The sequence below is a fragment of the Penicillium hispanicum genome (genome assembly GCF_028827665.1).
Source record: "Penicillium hispanicum strain IBT 35686 chromosome Unknown utg000003l_segment0_segment0, whole genome shotgun sequence".
In the NCBI taxonomy this organism is placed as follows: Eukaryota; Fungi; Ascomycota; class Eurotiomycetes; order Eurotiales; family Aspergillaceae; genus Penicillium; species Penicillium hispanicum.
Window position 1 is genome coordinate 3058241 of NW_026623195.1, and position 16455 is coordinate 3074695.

The window sequence follows — 16455 nt, forward strand, 5'->3', positions numbered from 1 at the left end:
TCTAGCTATCCCTTCTCGTAGATAGTCTGAGCCTTCATCCCAGAATAAATATGGGAGGCAATAAAAGACGAAAGCGAGTCAACCCATCATGACTGCTGCGACTCGTTTTTCTCCACCAAGTCGCCAACACCAAGTCCTCGCCCGACCTTCACCCGCACCATCTTCTCTCCCTCCTTACCATCCTCCTTCTTCCCCAGCTCTCCCACCTCATCGCCCTCATCCTGGTTCTCGTCACCTTCCTTCTTGCTGTTCTCCCGATCCCGCTTCTCAACCGCCTTCCAGTCCATCCACTGCTTCTGCAGGTTTAGGTGCATCGCATACGCATCTTCACCATCCGCATAGTACTTGCTCTCCACCTTCTCGACCTCGAAGCCCAGGGTGTCACGGTACAAGCGCAGCGCAGCGGTGTTGGAAACACGCACATGCAGCGAGACGTAGTGTGCGCGGTGCGATTCAGCCATTGCTCGCTCTGTAAGGCCAGCCACGGTCAGTTCTGCTCATTACACATTCCCAAAGCCTTGTAGAGAACTGGCGTCCTCTAGCAAGAATTCAACCAGGGTCATATTCGGGTGCACTTACGACTCATCCGCATCAATCGCTCCGCAATTCCCAACCTCCGGTGCGTCCGCATCACGCTCAGACTAGTGATGTGTCCATGTTGCATCCCGTCTGTAGGCTCCTCCTCCATCTTGGCTAGGACATATCCCACGACCTTGGGGTACTGCCCGGCCAGATCGCCCGCAGCACCGGCGCCGGCCTTATATCCGCTCTTGGGCCGGACCACAGCCACGAAGCTCAGTTGCGGCCACGTCAGCGCGTGGTACAGGTAGTATTTCAGGAAGTAGTTCTCGGGCAGGTTGGTGATGTTGCAGGTCTGGATGGAGGGGAGGAGGTCGATGTAGGAGGGGTACGAAGAGAGCGGGACGATGTCGACCATTTTGGCGGTGGAGCGGAGGGAGTGGCGTGCCCTCTTTGCGTGGTCTCGTGAGGTCTAAGTGGTTGGAGGGGCGTGGCCAGTGATGATTGAGGTCGGGGTCGTTCAATTGCGGAATTGAGGGTTGGCGTTGCGGATGGCAGTCGGAGTTGCGATTTGCGATTTGATGCGCGGTGGGGGTCATGTGACCGCGGTGGGATTGGTTGAGCCGAACCGAAGTATTGAAGTATAGACCGGTGTTCCACGGCATCGGCGATCATTTCGCTATTTTGCGTGCATTGCTTGCTGAAGCATAGGTGATTACATTGTAGAGTCATATATGGAGGATGGACCTAGCTGGTGTATGGAGAAATAAGGAATAACCCAACCACAGAAAACCGAACTATACTGCTTCTCTCTGATTATCATGAGGACGCATTTGTGAGTAATGAATAATCTCGATAGCTGTATTACATTGGGTACAGTGCCTCATCTCCGTACTGTGGACACTAGACTGGTCTAGTTATAGTTGAGAATACCAATCTATCTGGGTAACTGGAGGAAATGCCTGTTATTCATTATAGTTCCTCATCATGGGCGGCGTTCGGATCTGGTACTTGACCGTTCTCATCCCAATCGATGAGATCCAGCGCGACGGCCAATGAAAATGTGCGATAATTGTCCGCGTTCTTCAGTGCCAGATTTGGTTTTCCTTGATCAATGCTTTGCATGGCGAGAGCGACGCAGTTCTTCCAAAAGTAGGCCGCGCGCTGCCCTCCATTGCCATTTGGAAACTTGTAGTCACCGACTGCGATTATAGTCAGTCAACCAGGCTCGCCCCAGTCATGAAGTCGAGCTCCAGACTCACTTTGCTGATTGATGAAATGCATCATTTCATGTAGCATTTCCGCGCCCGCCGTCTGCACCTTATCGACCGACGTTCCCACCGCGAGGGTCTTTTGTTCCGCATACAGGTCGACTAGTTTTGGTCGCGTAAAAACGTCATCGCAAATCATCATGAACTTCCATTTTGCCCACGTCTCACCCGCAGTTGGCGGAGTGCAGAGCCCCTTTCCATTCAATTCGGGTTCATCCGGCAGGAGGGATTTTTCAGTGTCGACGGTCTTGTCGTCCTTTCGGACCACATATTTCTTGGAATAGTACACGCCTGGGTTTCCCGGATCTAGGTTGACTTCGTCAGCGGTGGACGTTGAAGGGAATGAAGAAGGGATACGCCGATGTACGTACTGATCTCCTCGTCTTTGATGTTCTCGTCTTCCCAATCCAAATCGCCAAACGTGCGGTAGGAATATATGAAATTTACAACTAGAATATAGGGACCTGTGAAATCGACGCCGAAAATGACATCCTTTGGCGCCAGAAACGGCTGCTTTTCCACCCGTAACTTTGGCCGGCCAACCGCCGATTGAGCGCCCGCTCCCCTTTACCGCCCTCTGTTCTGCACGTCCTCGTCCCGTTGGTGACGCTTGACTTCAACGATTGTTCCCCCCGGACCAAAACGACGCCGAAAATGGCTCCCCTCTGTATCCAGACCCTGGCCCCCTTCCTCTTCGCCCAGCCTATCGAGCGCCTATAAGATACTCCGGCTGTCCTCTCTTTTGGGGTCTTTCAACCCACTCCCCTCCTCATCCTACCTCCACTGCCTTGATCGACTTTAACATCCTTGATTCCCAGGTCTCCTATCCCAGAATCCAAACCTTAGCCTCTATATCGGAGTCTCCTTATAGAGCCTAGGTCTATATCTCTAGCTTAAGTTGATAAGCACCAGTACTGGACCAATCCTATCCTTTGCAAGGAAACTCAAGCCAGACTAAAATATTTCTGTAGTCTTAGATAGCCCCCTCTAAACTTTAAGCCAAGAACGCTAATACAAATTACTATAGTCGAATAGTACTAGCGGAAGTGAGTTTATCCTTGATAAATTAAGAACCTCCTAGTTAAGGAATAGTATAGGAATAGATATTGTATTCAGTTGAACTATAACTATATAGACTATCTTCTGCTAGAAGATTAAGCAATTTATATAAACTTTTTCGACTAGATATTCAAGATATCCTAAAAAAAAGCACTTCAATTGTATAATAAATACTAGCACCGCCTTTATTAATACTTTGAACTATTTACCTATTAGTGTTAATAACAATATTTATAAGCAGATATAATATATATAGTTGCTCCTTCTGTTCTAAATAGGATTAAGCTAACTAGAGCATAGTTTCTTAATAATATATTTTTAGTAGAATATAAAATTTCTAGATAAATAAAGGATAAGAATACTCTAGGTATAGGTATCTTTTATATAATCTATTAGTATTACTAGGTTTATTTGCGGTTTTTTTATTATAGAAGTATAATTGTCTAATTTACTACTATCCAACTTTAGTCCACTATTACTAGGATATAACCTAGTATCTTACTTCTATAGAATACCTCTTTATCTAGTAACTCCTCTTTAGGCAAGTATAAGCAAAATCCCTTTTTTTAGAGTTATCTTTTAAAGTATATCCCTATTATAAACCTTCTAGATTTAGTCTACTATTGTGATATTAAACTCTTCTATCTATATAACTTTTAGAGCAAAAGTAATATTCTCTATACTATTATAGAGTTTTATAACTTAAAAGGTCGACTAAAAGGTATAGATAGGTAAATATATTTATAATCTTAAATACTATAAGAGTTAATCTACTACTAACCCTTACTGCTAGAACTAAATTTTTTATATATAGTAACTATTAATTAGTATATTATCTGATCACTTAAATTATTTCTTTTGCTTTTCAAGATAGAGTATTTATTAATACTAACCTTACCCTAAAGCTTATTTAGTGGTTCTAAGTTCTAAAGCGCAGTTCCTCCCTTTTACTCTATTAAAAGCCTAAGGTGCTTAATACACCCCTACTTTAACGTTTTAAGTATATAGTATATAGCTATAAGCTTTATATATTATTATTAATAACTTATAAATTAAATTAGTAAGTATTTAAAGAGTTAGGTTAAGATACTTAATTTGAAGATGATATTAGATATTATAACTTTCGCTATTAGGCTATAAATAAAGTCAATTATAAGTTATCCCTATATATAGTCTCTAAAAATATTATTACTATATCTATAGAGGTCTTATTATATTAGGTCTAACTAAGAGTAGGTAAGGAATATTACTAGCTAGGAGCAGTAAAAGGTGCTTAGTCAGTTAGGTAATATAGTTTTTAAAAAGCACTACTAGTTATAGTTTATTAGATATGATCTCTAATATATTATTCTTCTTTAACCGCCTTAGGAGGGTTTATTATGTGTTGCTAGTAATATACTTAGGAAAAGAGACCTATTAGCTCTATCTGAGCTTAGCAATATATATAAGTGTGCTATCTACTAATATCTAGAATCTAGGAGCTAAAATAAGAGAAGAGAGTGTGTATAGCAGAGATATAGTCTCTGGCTAGTACTGTAAAGAATACCCAAAAGTCCTTCCTACACCTTTATCAAAGGCACAAAATTGTTAGCAGAGAAAAAATAACTAAACTTCGCAAAGCTTTCGTAACTAATACTCGAGAGACAGCCAGAAAGGATTATTTTCATATTGCATCTATACTTAAAGTTAACAGATAGATTAAATAGCTACTTAATGAATATAAGGTTGAAATATATTATACTAACAGCTCTGACGATAAAGACTAGGAGTTGCCTACGCCGAAGTACGTTTTTCCTGAACGGGCTCGCCTTATAGAGAACTTTTACGGACCTAAAGCAGAGAATTATAATAAGGACAAGCTACGCGAGCGCCATATTTAGGTTACCAAGGATATAGTTAATCTCCTAAAGCTCTGCGAGCCTAGCAGGCGAGGCAATCGTGTTGATTAGAAATTTAATAACGAAAATGACGAACCACTAAACTAGCTAGAGGAGCCCTTACCTCCTAAAGACAATACAATATACCCAATAGATACTTACATCATTTGCTATGGTATATCCTGTTGCTCGCCGTCGAACCCTCCTCCATATAGATTTCCTTCTAAGCGTCCGGATTCTCTTTATCGTCATCTCATCGACTCTTATCTACTCCATACACATAACGGAATCATCTACAACTAGGAGGACTGTCGCAACCTCCCTAGGTTTGCTAAAAGCACCGAATTTTTGGCCTATGCTAGTACTGAACACAAATATAATATCAAGATTAAATTATGTCATCTTCCCCAAATGCCACACAGCATACAACGTGCTCGTCTCGAAAACGCGGGCGCTCAGAAGAGCAGCCTAGGGGGAATCAGACGGGAAAATAACGATAGGGCAAAATAAAAGCGTCCATTATCAAACGTTCGCCACGTTGGTCAAAGCAATTACAAGCTTGGTGATTTGTGGACTTTGGGCTTTTTTTTTATTTTGTTTATTATATATAACTCAATAGATTGTAGATTCTACTTTCAAAAGTCTTCCTGGATAGGCAATGCATTAACTTTTGACTATTGTTTCTCAACTTTAGCTAAGGATCTGATGGCGGTCAGAGTAAACATTGAGGGATGGTAGAAGGCAGCGGGCCAAGATAGGTCATATATCAAATGACTCAACCATAGTAATAACGGCTCTAGGCTCTTCTATGAAGCTCTGTTTCCGTTTCCTAGCCTTGGGAGCAGAAATAAGACTGCCATGATCAAAGAACAACTTCCATCCCTCTTAGAATGAGCATGAACATAAGCACTTATAAAGCCTCTTTCCCCTTTTAATTGTCAAATCGGTCATATCACCAATATGTGTACTGGTGTTAAATTGGTGCGTTTCCCCTGGTCAATGACTTTGACCTTATGAATACCGAGAGAATGTAAGGACTCGGCATTACATTGGAGAAAGCTCTTTATAAAGGGCTGGTTTATATAAATTGAGTGTAATGCTAACTCACGTATATTCAGACTTGCGCGACACAATAGTACCAAAGGGAAGTCACTTTCAACAAGCCGTAAGCTTGGGGTACGCGATGGGGACGCAAAGCAGAAGGAACAGACCATGGCCGGTGGAGAAGCACCATGACAACGAACAGCACAAAACCAATCTTCAAGAACATGACCATCCTCTGTTTCTAACGCGCTGACATGTCGAAATTAACCTCAGAGCCTTGTATCATAATATTTGAAATCAGATTTATCCCTATACTCTTCGACGTTAATTCCCGAACCCTAACTTAAATGTACTAATCAGAATACAGTATAGCTGTCAATGTGTTAGCTCCAAGAATAGTTAGATCCTGAAACATGATATAAACAAATGGTACTGACTATATTATACATGAAATTTCTATACGCATATATTCTTCTTTGGTTTTCCCCGCTAACACGCTTTTTCCTTTATCTACGACTCTTTGAACGTCACAATATGTATCCGAGACTCCCTTTCTCAAAGTCACAACTTTCTAGGCCTATGGTGCTACCACTATAACGTAGATATGAATTAGTTGTCTAACAAAACATAAATGTAACACTTGTTCAATAGTATATCTTATTAGCTTTGATTTCAGGCCCAAAGCGGTAGGCCAACTAAACACAAGAAATAAATGCCTAAGCCTGTGGTATGGTATATAGTTAAAAGCACATGCGAAACCTGTCCTTCATGGTAGGCAGTTGGCTCGAGGCAATTGTATCAAGGAAGCTCGGAAGGCGGGCCCTGTTTCACGTTCTTCGGTATATCGCTATCAAGCTCTTGGCGTGCTTGTTTATCGGCTTCAAGTTCGGTACGCACTGGAGCAGGATCATATAATTCGACCATTGTTTTTTTGTCTCCTTCAACCTCAAATGGCTGACTTCTGTAATCGGACAATGTAGGTGTGTCGGAAGCCATAAGGACAGGGCCATCCGGGTTAGGCACCTTTGAGCGACGGCGGCGACGTAGTAAAAACCATATGAGACTTAGGATGATAATCGCGCCGCAAACACCCCCAACAACTCCACCAGCAATAGCTCCTTTATTCGGTCCTTGGTCTGTTTTTGTTTAACAGGTTAGTTGTTTTGTTCAATATTACGAATCCGCAAGAAAGCAAAGAAACAAACGGAGACTCAGACATACCGGGGGGGGGGGTATAAGGATCCACAGGTTCAATAGTCCAGTCACTATGATTACTTCTTAACTGGTTCATGTAGTCCCGGGAATCACAGCCAAAGGTTGCATCGGTAGAATCGCTGTTCTTTGTCTTGGCCAAATATGCTGTCATGTTCTGATCGCAGCAGAAGAACGCGGTATCGTAGTAAAGGTTCCAAGTTGAGTTCGAACAAACTTGGGGAACGTATGCCGAGTATCTTCCCCAAGTCGTTGCCGGATTCTCATTTCCAAAACAACCATTAGGGCGGCGAGCCGCGAAGCCGCCTCCGTGGTGTATAATCATCACTACACGATATGATAGAGAATCGAGGGGGCGTTCTTTCAACACGAGTAATAGCTGAGAGACCCAGAGCGGTTGGAGGGTTAAGATGGAACGAAGTCAGGATCTGGAAGGATCTGGAGGAGGCTCTTGTGCGAGCCTCGCCGATAAAAGAGGCCCCGAACACTACAGGTGACCAGTGATATAAGTACAAGTAGAGCGCGCTGCTAACCATCTGTGGAAGTGATATACATAGAAAGTGATACACATACGACGCAGATCATAACCCGAGAGGTGGCTTCCGAGCCTGTCTGTCTGCCTTGGTTCTGCAATTGCTAATCTGTGTTATAGCCTTAGGATAGACACCAACTCTGGCTGGTTGTCACGGGCGTACCCAGATGTATTAGCGCGCACGTGGAATACTTTGTTGCTTTCAACATTGGCTTTCTCGCTTTTTTCACATACGGAATCAAGAATCACTTGAATCACTTATATTATATTCTGTTCAGCCCAACTTGCCCCTAGGTATGTGCGAACCCCGATCGACGTAACATAGCCGACTCTTCGGGAGAGGGTGGAGATTTGAGACGCAGGGCAACGAGCTAAGTCTTGGCACGGAAAGGAGTATGGCTTGAGATCCTGCTCGACCATGAGAAGGCAAGGCTGGGTATTTTCCAGAAAAAAAGTATAGACCAGGAGGAATTGATGGTGAGGTTGATGCCGGCGCTCGCAATGATCATTCGAAGTGCTCAAGGGAAAAGTGATTGTATTCGTCTGCCCACATTATTGGCCGGAGATGTCCAGGCCGGCATTGCTCAGGGGGCTGAGTCCAGTCAGTATGGGTTGGGGCCGCGGGGGGGGGGGGGGGCGATATTCGTGATCGTAGAGCCGCTTTAGAATCTCCAGTGGGGTTACTGTCGGTCTCCACCCCATTCGAGTTGGGTGTGCGTAGACGCTTCCGAACTGCCGCAAGTTTTTGCGAACATTTATTACCGTGAATTTGCTACACTCGGCTTCTTTGGCCATTTGAGATGTGGTGAGTGCCTGGCTCTCGATCATATCACGGACGAGTTGCAACTTTGAGGGGGGAAGTTTCGGAGCCATATTAACATGACGGGGTCTGACCCGTTACAGAATGTAACCGTCGATTGAACCCTTGGGTCGGCCACGATCGGGGCGTCAGTTACGACGAGGTGAGCCTGTGAGAGCTATTACAACCTCCCAGGTTTGAGGAGGAAGGTCTTACAACTTCAAAAGACGGATCCGGTCCCATCGACAATATTAAGGACGCAATTGAAACGCGTAGAAGGTTCTTTGGCCTTCCCCCTAGTCATGCTTATTATCTAACAATAGATATGGAACCTCCGTTGAGGTTTTAAGACCTCCCTCGTAAAACCTCGGTGGTTGTAGTCCCTCTGGACCCGGCTTAGGGCATCAGCTTTGAGACGTCGTAACTAAGGCATTAAACCAGGCAGTAGTTAGTCGTACTAATACGTTTCTTGGGTTGTCAAACCCCGGGGCACCTAGACTATTAGAAAATTCGTGTGGTCAGCAGCCCCGAATAACTGATTCCTGGATACCGTTGGCCGTGAGAGATCTCAAGTCTGCTATATTTGTGCTAGATTTGATATGATACACCATATCTCATTCCCGATCTCTTCTTGCCGATACGTTCGGTCTTCGCAGTCGAGCCTTTGCCGTCGGGTTCAGAAGCACCATTCACTGTCGCCACATGTACCAGAATTGGTTGTACAGTCCTTCACAGACTACTAGGGTATTAGCAAGCATAATACAGAGCTATAGAGATAGGACTCGATAGGGAGGCTTAACTATATTGAAGTCGATCATTCTCAGTCAGAATTATTATATGTACTGACTGTGCCTATGGAGGTCTCGGAATTGGTGTAAGGATCAATCCGCACTAGCTGCCTACGCTCAGCTGTGACGCCACACGCGAGCGGGCCATCCCCAAACCATTGATGTTCCAATTAAGGAAATGTCATGAGTCATGAAGAGCCACGAGTCATACAGGGGTTCAAAGGAAATTTGGTGCTCAGTACGTGGATGCTCTCGCCGTTTTTTGCACCCGAATTCGATTATTGATTCCTCATAGATATTCACAGATGTATTGACCTATATGTGCTACATGTGGATCCATCTACATGTGTAGCTACACGGTGAGAAGTAGCTGTTGAGAAAGGATCTTAAGCACTTCTGCCTGATATACCTGCCGTGAAAATTCCTTTGGACTCCTGAAAGAGGAGCTACGAGTCATGAGGGAGACATGGTACACAGTAGAAAATGGTAGGGTTCGAATAGCTAACGCGGATACGTTGGGTGGCCAGATCCCCTACCGATCATGTTACATAGAAAAATCAATTAGCAATAGCAAATCAAGGAGAATACCTATACTCTGACTTCAGAATAAATATTTGCACTCTTTTCCCCCTTCTTTCAGATACTTTAAGTGTACTATTACTGGATGGGTGGTGGGTCTGCTTCGAGTCTAGTTAAGTGGTGCGCCTCTTATCCTTCCAAGGTTGTTATTAATTCTTATCTCAATTCTTTGATCTCTCAATAAATTTCAGAATCCGACCAAATCTATATTCGAACAATTATACGTGCCCAATTCGCCTAATCCACATAGGCGATCACTTTGTATACTTGCTACTGAGAGCTTCCGCTTTTATTGTAGAGAGGATTTGACGCCTGACTGATGCCAGTCCTGGGGGCGGTCACTAATGCCGAGGAAGTCTCTTCACCCTGATAAGAGGATGGATTATATAGTAGACTGGGAGGAAATTAACCCCCCTGGTGGATGGGGGCTAAAGCCTACTTCCCCTTGTAGGCTACGTGATAGCAAGCCGCCATCCCTTTGTCAAATCCTCCCAGGGAAGACCAGGGTTCCAAACGTTGCCCGGGTGGGCACTCCTATTACTAGCCCAGTTTGACCGGAATCTATGGAATGATTCATTGATCATTCCAGTGCTTTTTATTATTCCGAGTCCGATTATCAACCCAGTGAGCGAGCTTTTTCCTGTCTCTCTTCCTCTCTAGAGAAATACTCTGGGTTCATTGACCTCTTTCCCTTGGGGGTCTTTTTCTGTCCAATGGCCTATCAATCTTCCCAAAGATTACCGATATGGGCTCTTCTTTTCTCTGTGTGTCTCTGGGCTTTAGTAGTTCAATCCGCTCCTCTCGATGGTATATTTCTCAGCCATATATCTTGTTCGTGTGAGAGTCTGCACGATGACTGACCTTTCCAAAGAGACATCCTCCGAACCGACGCACCCGACGCCTGAAAAGAGACTCTTCGACGGTTACAAATGGAAGCAGCGAATTAAACGTGGCCAAAATATCGCTGCCACGTGGGATGAAAAAGGAAAATACGGCGGTGACAACTATGATCCCGACAATCCCAATAATGAACGTTTCTTTTGGCCGGATTATGATGGTTCATACCGCTTTCTATCTATCACCAACCCTGCGCTGAGCTACGACGTCCAATGGCTAGACAAAGCCAATGAGGGCCCAAGTCCTTCGCCCGCGAATTCCGACACGGTCTTCTCACAGCCGCTGAGACCAGACAGACGCGTGTCGGCTCTTCCAAAGTTTAATGTTTACGTGTGGTTCAAAGATTTGATACTCACCTTGTCAAGAAGCATGGAAGCCGGAGAAGAGCTTTATATAGAAGCATACGCGAATGCTTTCAATCTTGCATGGTATAATGCAAACAGCTACGGAGATTTGAACCGCATGGGAAACTCAATTGTTCAAACTGTCATGCTCAAGGCCGGGTCTTCGTCCAAGATCTTTCGAACGGCGGTTGAATCAGTCAATGGTAACCAGGGTGATTGGGTCGCCTTTGAGATGGGAACTGATGGGTATTACGCACTGTTGACCACTTTCGAAGCCCAGGTGGTGACATTCTGGATCCGAGAGTATATACGATGGAAGCAAATCAGTGGAGTCCGGATGTATTGGACGACTCGCATTTTGGAGATCAAGGTGGACGCACAGCAGGAATTGATCATTCTTGAAGTCGGGGATTATTGCCAATCCCCATTTATGATTCCTGAAGGCAGCCTTTAGGTGGTGTTGGGGTGTATGGGATGGAGGCCTTGATGACGATCTATTCGCTCTTGCGGCTTGATTACTGAGGCTAGCAGTTGTTCTTTTAAGATCCTCTTTGGGAATTCCATCTATATTTTATGAGGAGATGATAACTTTAATTGAACGCGGAATGAGGGAGTCGCCGTTTGCTGAAATAGTCAATCCTTTAACGCAAATTGCTTGGTTTTTCCATCTATCCCACGCTTCAAGAGAGTATCTCAGACTCTCGCGTCGCCAGGCGACAGAAGCTAATCTCCACCACTGCCCTATGAGCCCTCCGGATAAGTGTTTGATTTCGTATCCATATGCCTAACGCTCCGTGATAGAAGCCGCCCTTTAAGTATATCAACATGCAAGCAAGATAAAGGACGCAAAATTTATAAAAATATTTCAAAGCTTCTCCTCTCAGCCTGAATCCGTTAAACTGAAGTCTCAGCTTCCTTTTCGCCGGTTGTTTCACCCTAGATCGTCTTCTCGGTCGTGGAAGCATACACATGGCTTTACAGATAGCTTTTATCGTTGAGGTGCTTAAACCGGAACTAGAAGATGACTATCTGGACAGCAAGCGCGACAGTTAGAGCCCCCTATATCCATATCAGCTATAGATCCGTGGTTGCAGGGATCAGAATCTCGCCAAGCGCACTTAATAAGGCCGTTATAAACAGAAAGATAGCCATAACTAAGGACTTTATTCCCTAGGGGGACCGCGTATAGGCCGCCTCATATATAGTAACGTTATAAAATATTCGCTTACCACTACAAGGACAGTATTAGGGATCTACTACTAGATACTGATCGGCACAATCTAGTTATAGGTAGAGGCCTAGCTCCTATAGGGAGAGATTTAGTATACCTTCTATTACACTAAGGTTCCTATAAGCCTAGCAAAGATTCCTAGGAAGAAGCTAATAGTAATTCAAGTAATAAGGCCAAGCCGGATCCAGTAATACTCTAACATTAGATATATAATATAGTAAGGATAGGGATTATAACAATAATCGTTAATAGGTTAAAATTGTTTAGTAGGTTATTTAGGGCACTATTTATAATCATTAAAGCCCCTTAATTTATTACAATAGATCCTATTCCACTATTATTTAGGTTCTAGATTAGGCAATACCAAAAGATATTATATATATGTTACAAACCTAGCATTAGCAGCACGCTAAGGCATGAAGATGGAGAAGTGATAACCAATCAACTTAGAAGTCACGTAACAGAACCTTCAGGTTATAGCTGAAGAGATGCTATATCATATGACTGGTCATATCATAGGATATGAAGCACATCGGAGGATGTGTTAGGACACAGCGACTGATGTAAAGGAGTATATTAGGCGATACAACGGACTAGATATATAAGGACGCTTATTCACCTATATATATTTAGTTCTTCGCGTTTAATCCTTTTTATTACTTAGAATAACCAGATTAGAATATAACTCGTTCTTATTGACTATATATCCTTAATATCCTTAATGATTTCCAACGACTTTAAGAGCTTACTTAGTGATATTAATCCCTATATAACTGACTTAGTTAACGCCTTTAATCAATATACCTTTTAGATAAGCACTTTAGGGACTCTAAGCCTATATAAGGCTAGGTAGGTAGTAGTAATAAGAGATAGATAAGCTTAGAGGGACTATAGCCACTAAAAGAAGTATTACCTTTAAAGCAGTAAAGCTGATATAGTAGTAGACGATCAGTTAGTATATAATATATTAAACGCCTAGTTAAGGATTTAACTAAAATTAAGAAAGATAAATAATTAACGCCTTATTAAATAAAAACTATGATATATTAATTATAGTAAATAATAGTACTAAAGGTAATACCTTAACTAGGAACTAGTTGACTCTAAGGAATATAACTAAGTGTTATAGACCTAGTGTTAGCAACACGCTAAGACATGAAAATAGAGAAGTGATAATAAATCAACTTAGAAGTCATATACAGAGCCTTCAGGTTATAACAAGAAAGCATCAAATTATATGACTCAACCTATTAAGTGATAGGAAGATATATTAAGTGATAGGATTAGATCCTATTAAGCGATAAAGCCTAGTCTTATTAGGCGATACAATAGACTAGATATATAAGGTTGCTTATTTATCAGTATATATTTAGTTCTTTACGTTTAATTCCTTATTATTACTTAGAACACCTAGATTAGAATATAACTTATTATTATTTAACTTTATATTATTAACACCCTTAATAATATCTAATAACCTTAGAAGCTTATTTAGTGATATTAATCTCTAAATAACTGATTTAGTCAGCGCCCCTAATTAATATACCTTTTAGGATAAGTATCTTATAGACTCTAAGCCTATATAAGGCTAGATAGGCAGTAATAATAAGAGATAGGTAAGCTTAGAGGGACTATAGCTACTAAGAGAAATATTACCTTTAAGGTAATAAAGCTAATATAGTAGTAGATAATTAGCTAGTATATAATAAATTAAATACTATCTTAGGTACTTAATTAAAGTTAAAGAGAAAAATAAGATATTAATACCTTATTATAACTTACTAAGTATAACTATAGTAGAAAATAATAGTACTAATAATATTAGTTAAAGATAGATATAACTGTCTCTTACTAATACTAAATTAATAGATATAGTCTCTTGTCAGATTAAGCTATCTGTTACAGACCTAGCACCAGCAACACACTAAGGCACAAAGATAGAGAAGTAACGACCAATCAACTTAGAAATTATATAAAGAAACCTTTAGGTTACAATAGGAGAAGGATCAGATTATATAACCAGACTTATCAGTGATAAGCTTAGAAGATATCAGTGATAAAACCCAGTCTTATTAGCAATATAACAGACTAGATATATAGGGACGCTTATTTACTAGTATATATTTAGTTCTTTATGTTTAATCTCCCTTATTATTACTTAAAATATCTAGATTAGAAATATAACTTATCTTAGTTCTACTTTATATTGCTTAATACTCTAACTAATATCCAATAACCTTAGAAGCTTATTTAAAGATTACTATCTCTAAGTAACTAACTTAGTTAGCGCCCTTAATTAATATACCTTTTAGGATAAACACTTTATAGACTCTAAGCCTATATAAGGCTAAATAAGTAATAGTATAAAAAGATAAATAAGCTTAAAAGGACTATAGCTACTAAAAGAAATACTACTTTTAAAATAGTAAGGCTAATATAGTAGTAAATAATTAGCTAGTATATAATATATTAAACACTAAATTTAGGATTTAAATAAAGTTAATAAAATAATTAATACTATATTACTAATTATAATCTAATAATAGTAAAAAGTAATAATATTAGTAGTATAAAGAGAGGATAGACTAAATATATATTATTACTATCTTTTATTAATACTAAATTAATAAAAATAGTTTCTTAGTTATAGGATTAACTAATATATAGATAGCTATTAGCAGTAAAACTATCTAAATTAGACTTCTTTTATAGAGATTAAACTAAATTATAATTATTCTTTATATAAATAAATATATAGTTATATATTATTAACTATATAAAAAAAACAGATAAAATAATATATATATCTATATATCTCTAAAAATAGGCCTTTAAATAGTTTAAGCCTTATATTTAAGAATTTAATAAAAAGCCTATAGAAGATTAAGGTAATTTAATAAAAGAAATATTTATAGCTTAAATAAATCTTTAAAGATATTAATACTTAGTAAATAGCTAAAAAAAAGACTTAAATAAATCTAATAAATCAGCTTAATAAATATATATACTACTAAATTCTAATAGATTATATTATATCTAGACTATAATAATAATATATATATCTAGCTATTTAAATAAGGTCTTAAAAAGGAAATTAAAGATAAATTAATATAGATTAATTAATTTACTAAATTATTAAAAATAATTAAAATAGCAATTAAATTTAATAATTAACTATATAAATAAAAACTTTAGTAAAATAAAGTATAATATAGTAGATAATATTAGAATAATAGATATTATTACTAAAAGAGTAAATAAAGACTATAATAGCTTAAAAAGATCTATAGTGATTTTTATAGACTATAACTAATAAAATTTAATATAGTAAAGCTTCTTACTAAAGAATAAAAATAGTGTAAAGAAAAAAAGCTTTATTTTAAATATAGTAGGCTAGGCTATATAATAAAAGAATATAAAAATAAAGTAAATAGTTAGAAAATATAATAAATCTATATAATCTAAAAATAAAATATATATAATATAACTAAAACTATAAAAGTAAAGATATTTTATATAATATAAAATAAACTAGATTAAAAACTCAGTACTAGATAAAACCTAGAATAAGGCCTAAAACTAATATATTAGATATTAAAAAGATATACTATAGAAATATAAAAAGCACTAAGCTAAATCCATAAAGACTCTAAGAATAAAGCAGAGAAAGCTAAAAAGGCTAAATAAATACTATATAAGATCTAAGAAAGATAATATTATATAGATAATAAATTAATAAATAGATAAACCTAGATAAATAAGAATACTCTAAAAAAAGCACTAAAACCTAGAATTAAATAAATAATATTAAATAATATAAAATAACTACTAAATATAATCTAAAGTAATTAGATAAATAAACTATAGAACTATAAAAATTTATAATAAAAAGCTACTATAATAATAAATAAAAATATCTAGGAGATTAAAAAGAGCCTATATAAGATTAATAAAGATATTAATTAAATTAAAAGAATATATTAAAAATAAATAAAAAATATAGATTACCTAAGAATTTTAGTATATAAAAATATTAATATTATTAATTTAAGATAGTTAACTAAATAATAAAAAATAGAACTAGTTTATAAGAAAATTAAAAAATATATTAATATCTTTAGATAATTTTATAAATTACTTAATAAAGAGGCTAAACTATAAAAACTATAAACTACTAATAAAATACTAAATAATAGATAATCTATATCTAAAGATAATAGAGATTATAATACTAAAAAGAAGTAAATAATATAACTAAAATATAAAAATTTACTATAGCTAGACTCTAAATATAAATAAAAGA

General features: G+C 38.7%; 5 protein-coding genes across 5 annotated transcripts; 2 read left to right on the top strand and 3 right to left on the bottom strand.

The window, feature by feature from the left end:
- Positions 1-86: 86 nt before the first annotated feature.
- Positions 87-937, bottom strand: N7459_003583 (peptide alpha-N-acetyltransferase complex A subunit ARD1; the record flags this gene model as incomplete). Its single annotated transcript, XM_056942767.1, has 2 exons — positions 87-469; positions 580-937. 2 exons carry the CDS (start codon positions 935-937, stop codon positions 87-89), a joined length of 741 nt encoding a protein of 246 aa, XP_056802650.1.
- A 554-nt stretch (positions 938-1491) lies between these two features.
- Positions 1492-2595, bottom strand: N7459_003584 (uncharacterized protein; the record flags this gene model as incomplete). Its single annotated transcript, XM_056942768.1, has 5 exons — positions 1492-1721; positions 1782-2096; positions 2162-2318; positions 2379-2504; positions 2569-2595. 5 exons carry the CDS (start codon positions 2593-2595, stop codon positions 1492-1494), a joined length of 855 nt encoding a protein of 284 aa, XP_056802651.1.
- A 381-nt stretch (positions 2596-2976) lies between these two features.
- On the top strand, positions 2977-4729 carry N7459_003585 (uncharacterized protein; the record flags this gene model as incomplete). Its single annotated transcript, XM_056942769.1, has 3 exons — positions 2977-3066; positions 4370-4534; positions 4616-4729. Coding segments are annotated over 3 exons (369 nt in total), but the record flags the coding sequence as incomplete, so codon positions are not given.
- Positions 4730-6568: 1839 nt separating this feature from the next.
- N7459_003586 (uncharacterized protein) lies at positions 6569-7136 on the bottom strand (the record flags this gene model as incomplete). Its single annotated transcript, XM_056942770.1, has 2 exons — positions 6569-6906; positions 6992-7136. 2 exons carry the CDS (start codon positions 7134-7136, stop codon positions 6569-6571), a joined length of 483 nt encoding a protein of 160 aa, XP_056802653.1.
- Positions 7137-10532: 3396 nt separating this feature from the next.
- Positions 10533-11375, top strand: N7459_003587 (uncharacterized protein; the record flags this gene model as incomplete). Its single annotated transcript, XM_056942771.1, has 1 exon — positions 10533-11375. One exon carries the CDS (start codon positions 10533-10535, stop codon positions 11373-11375), a length of 843 nt encoding a protein of 280 aa, XP_056802654.1.
- Between the last annotated feature and the right edge of the window lie 5080 nt (positions 11376-16455).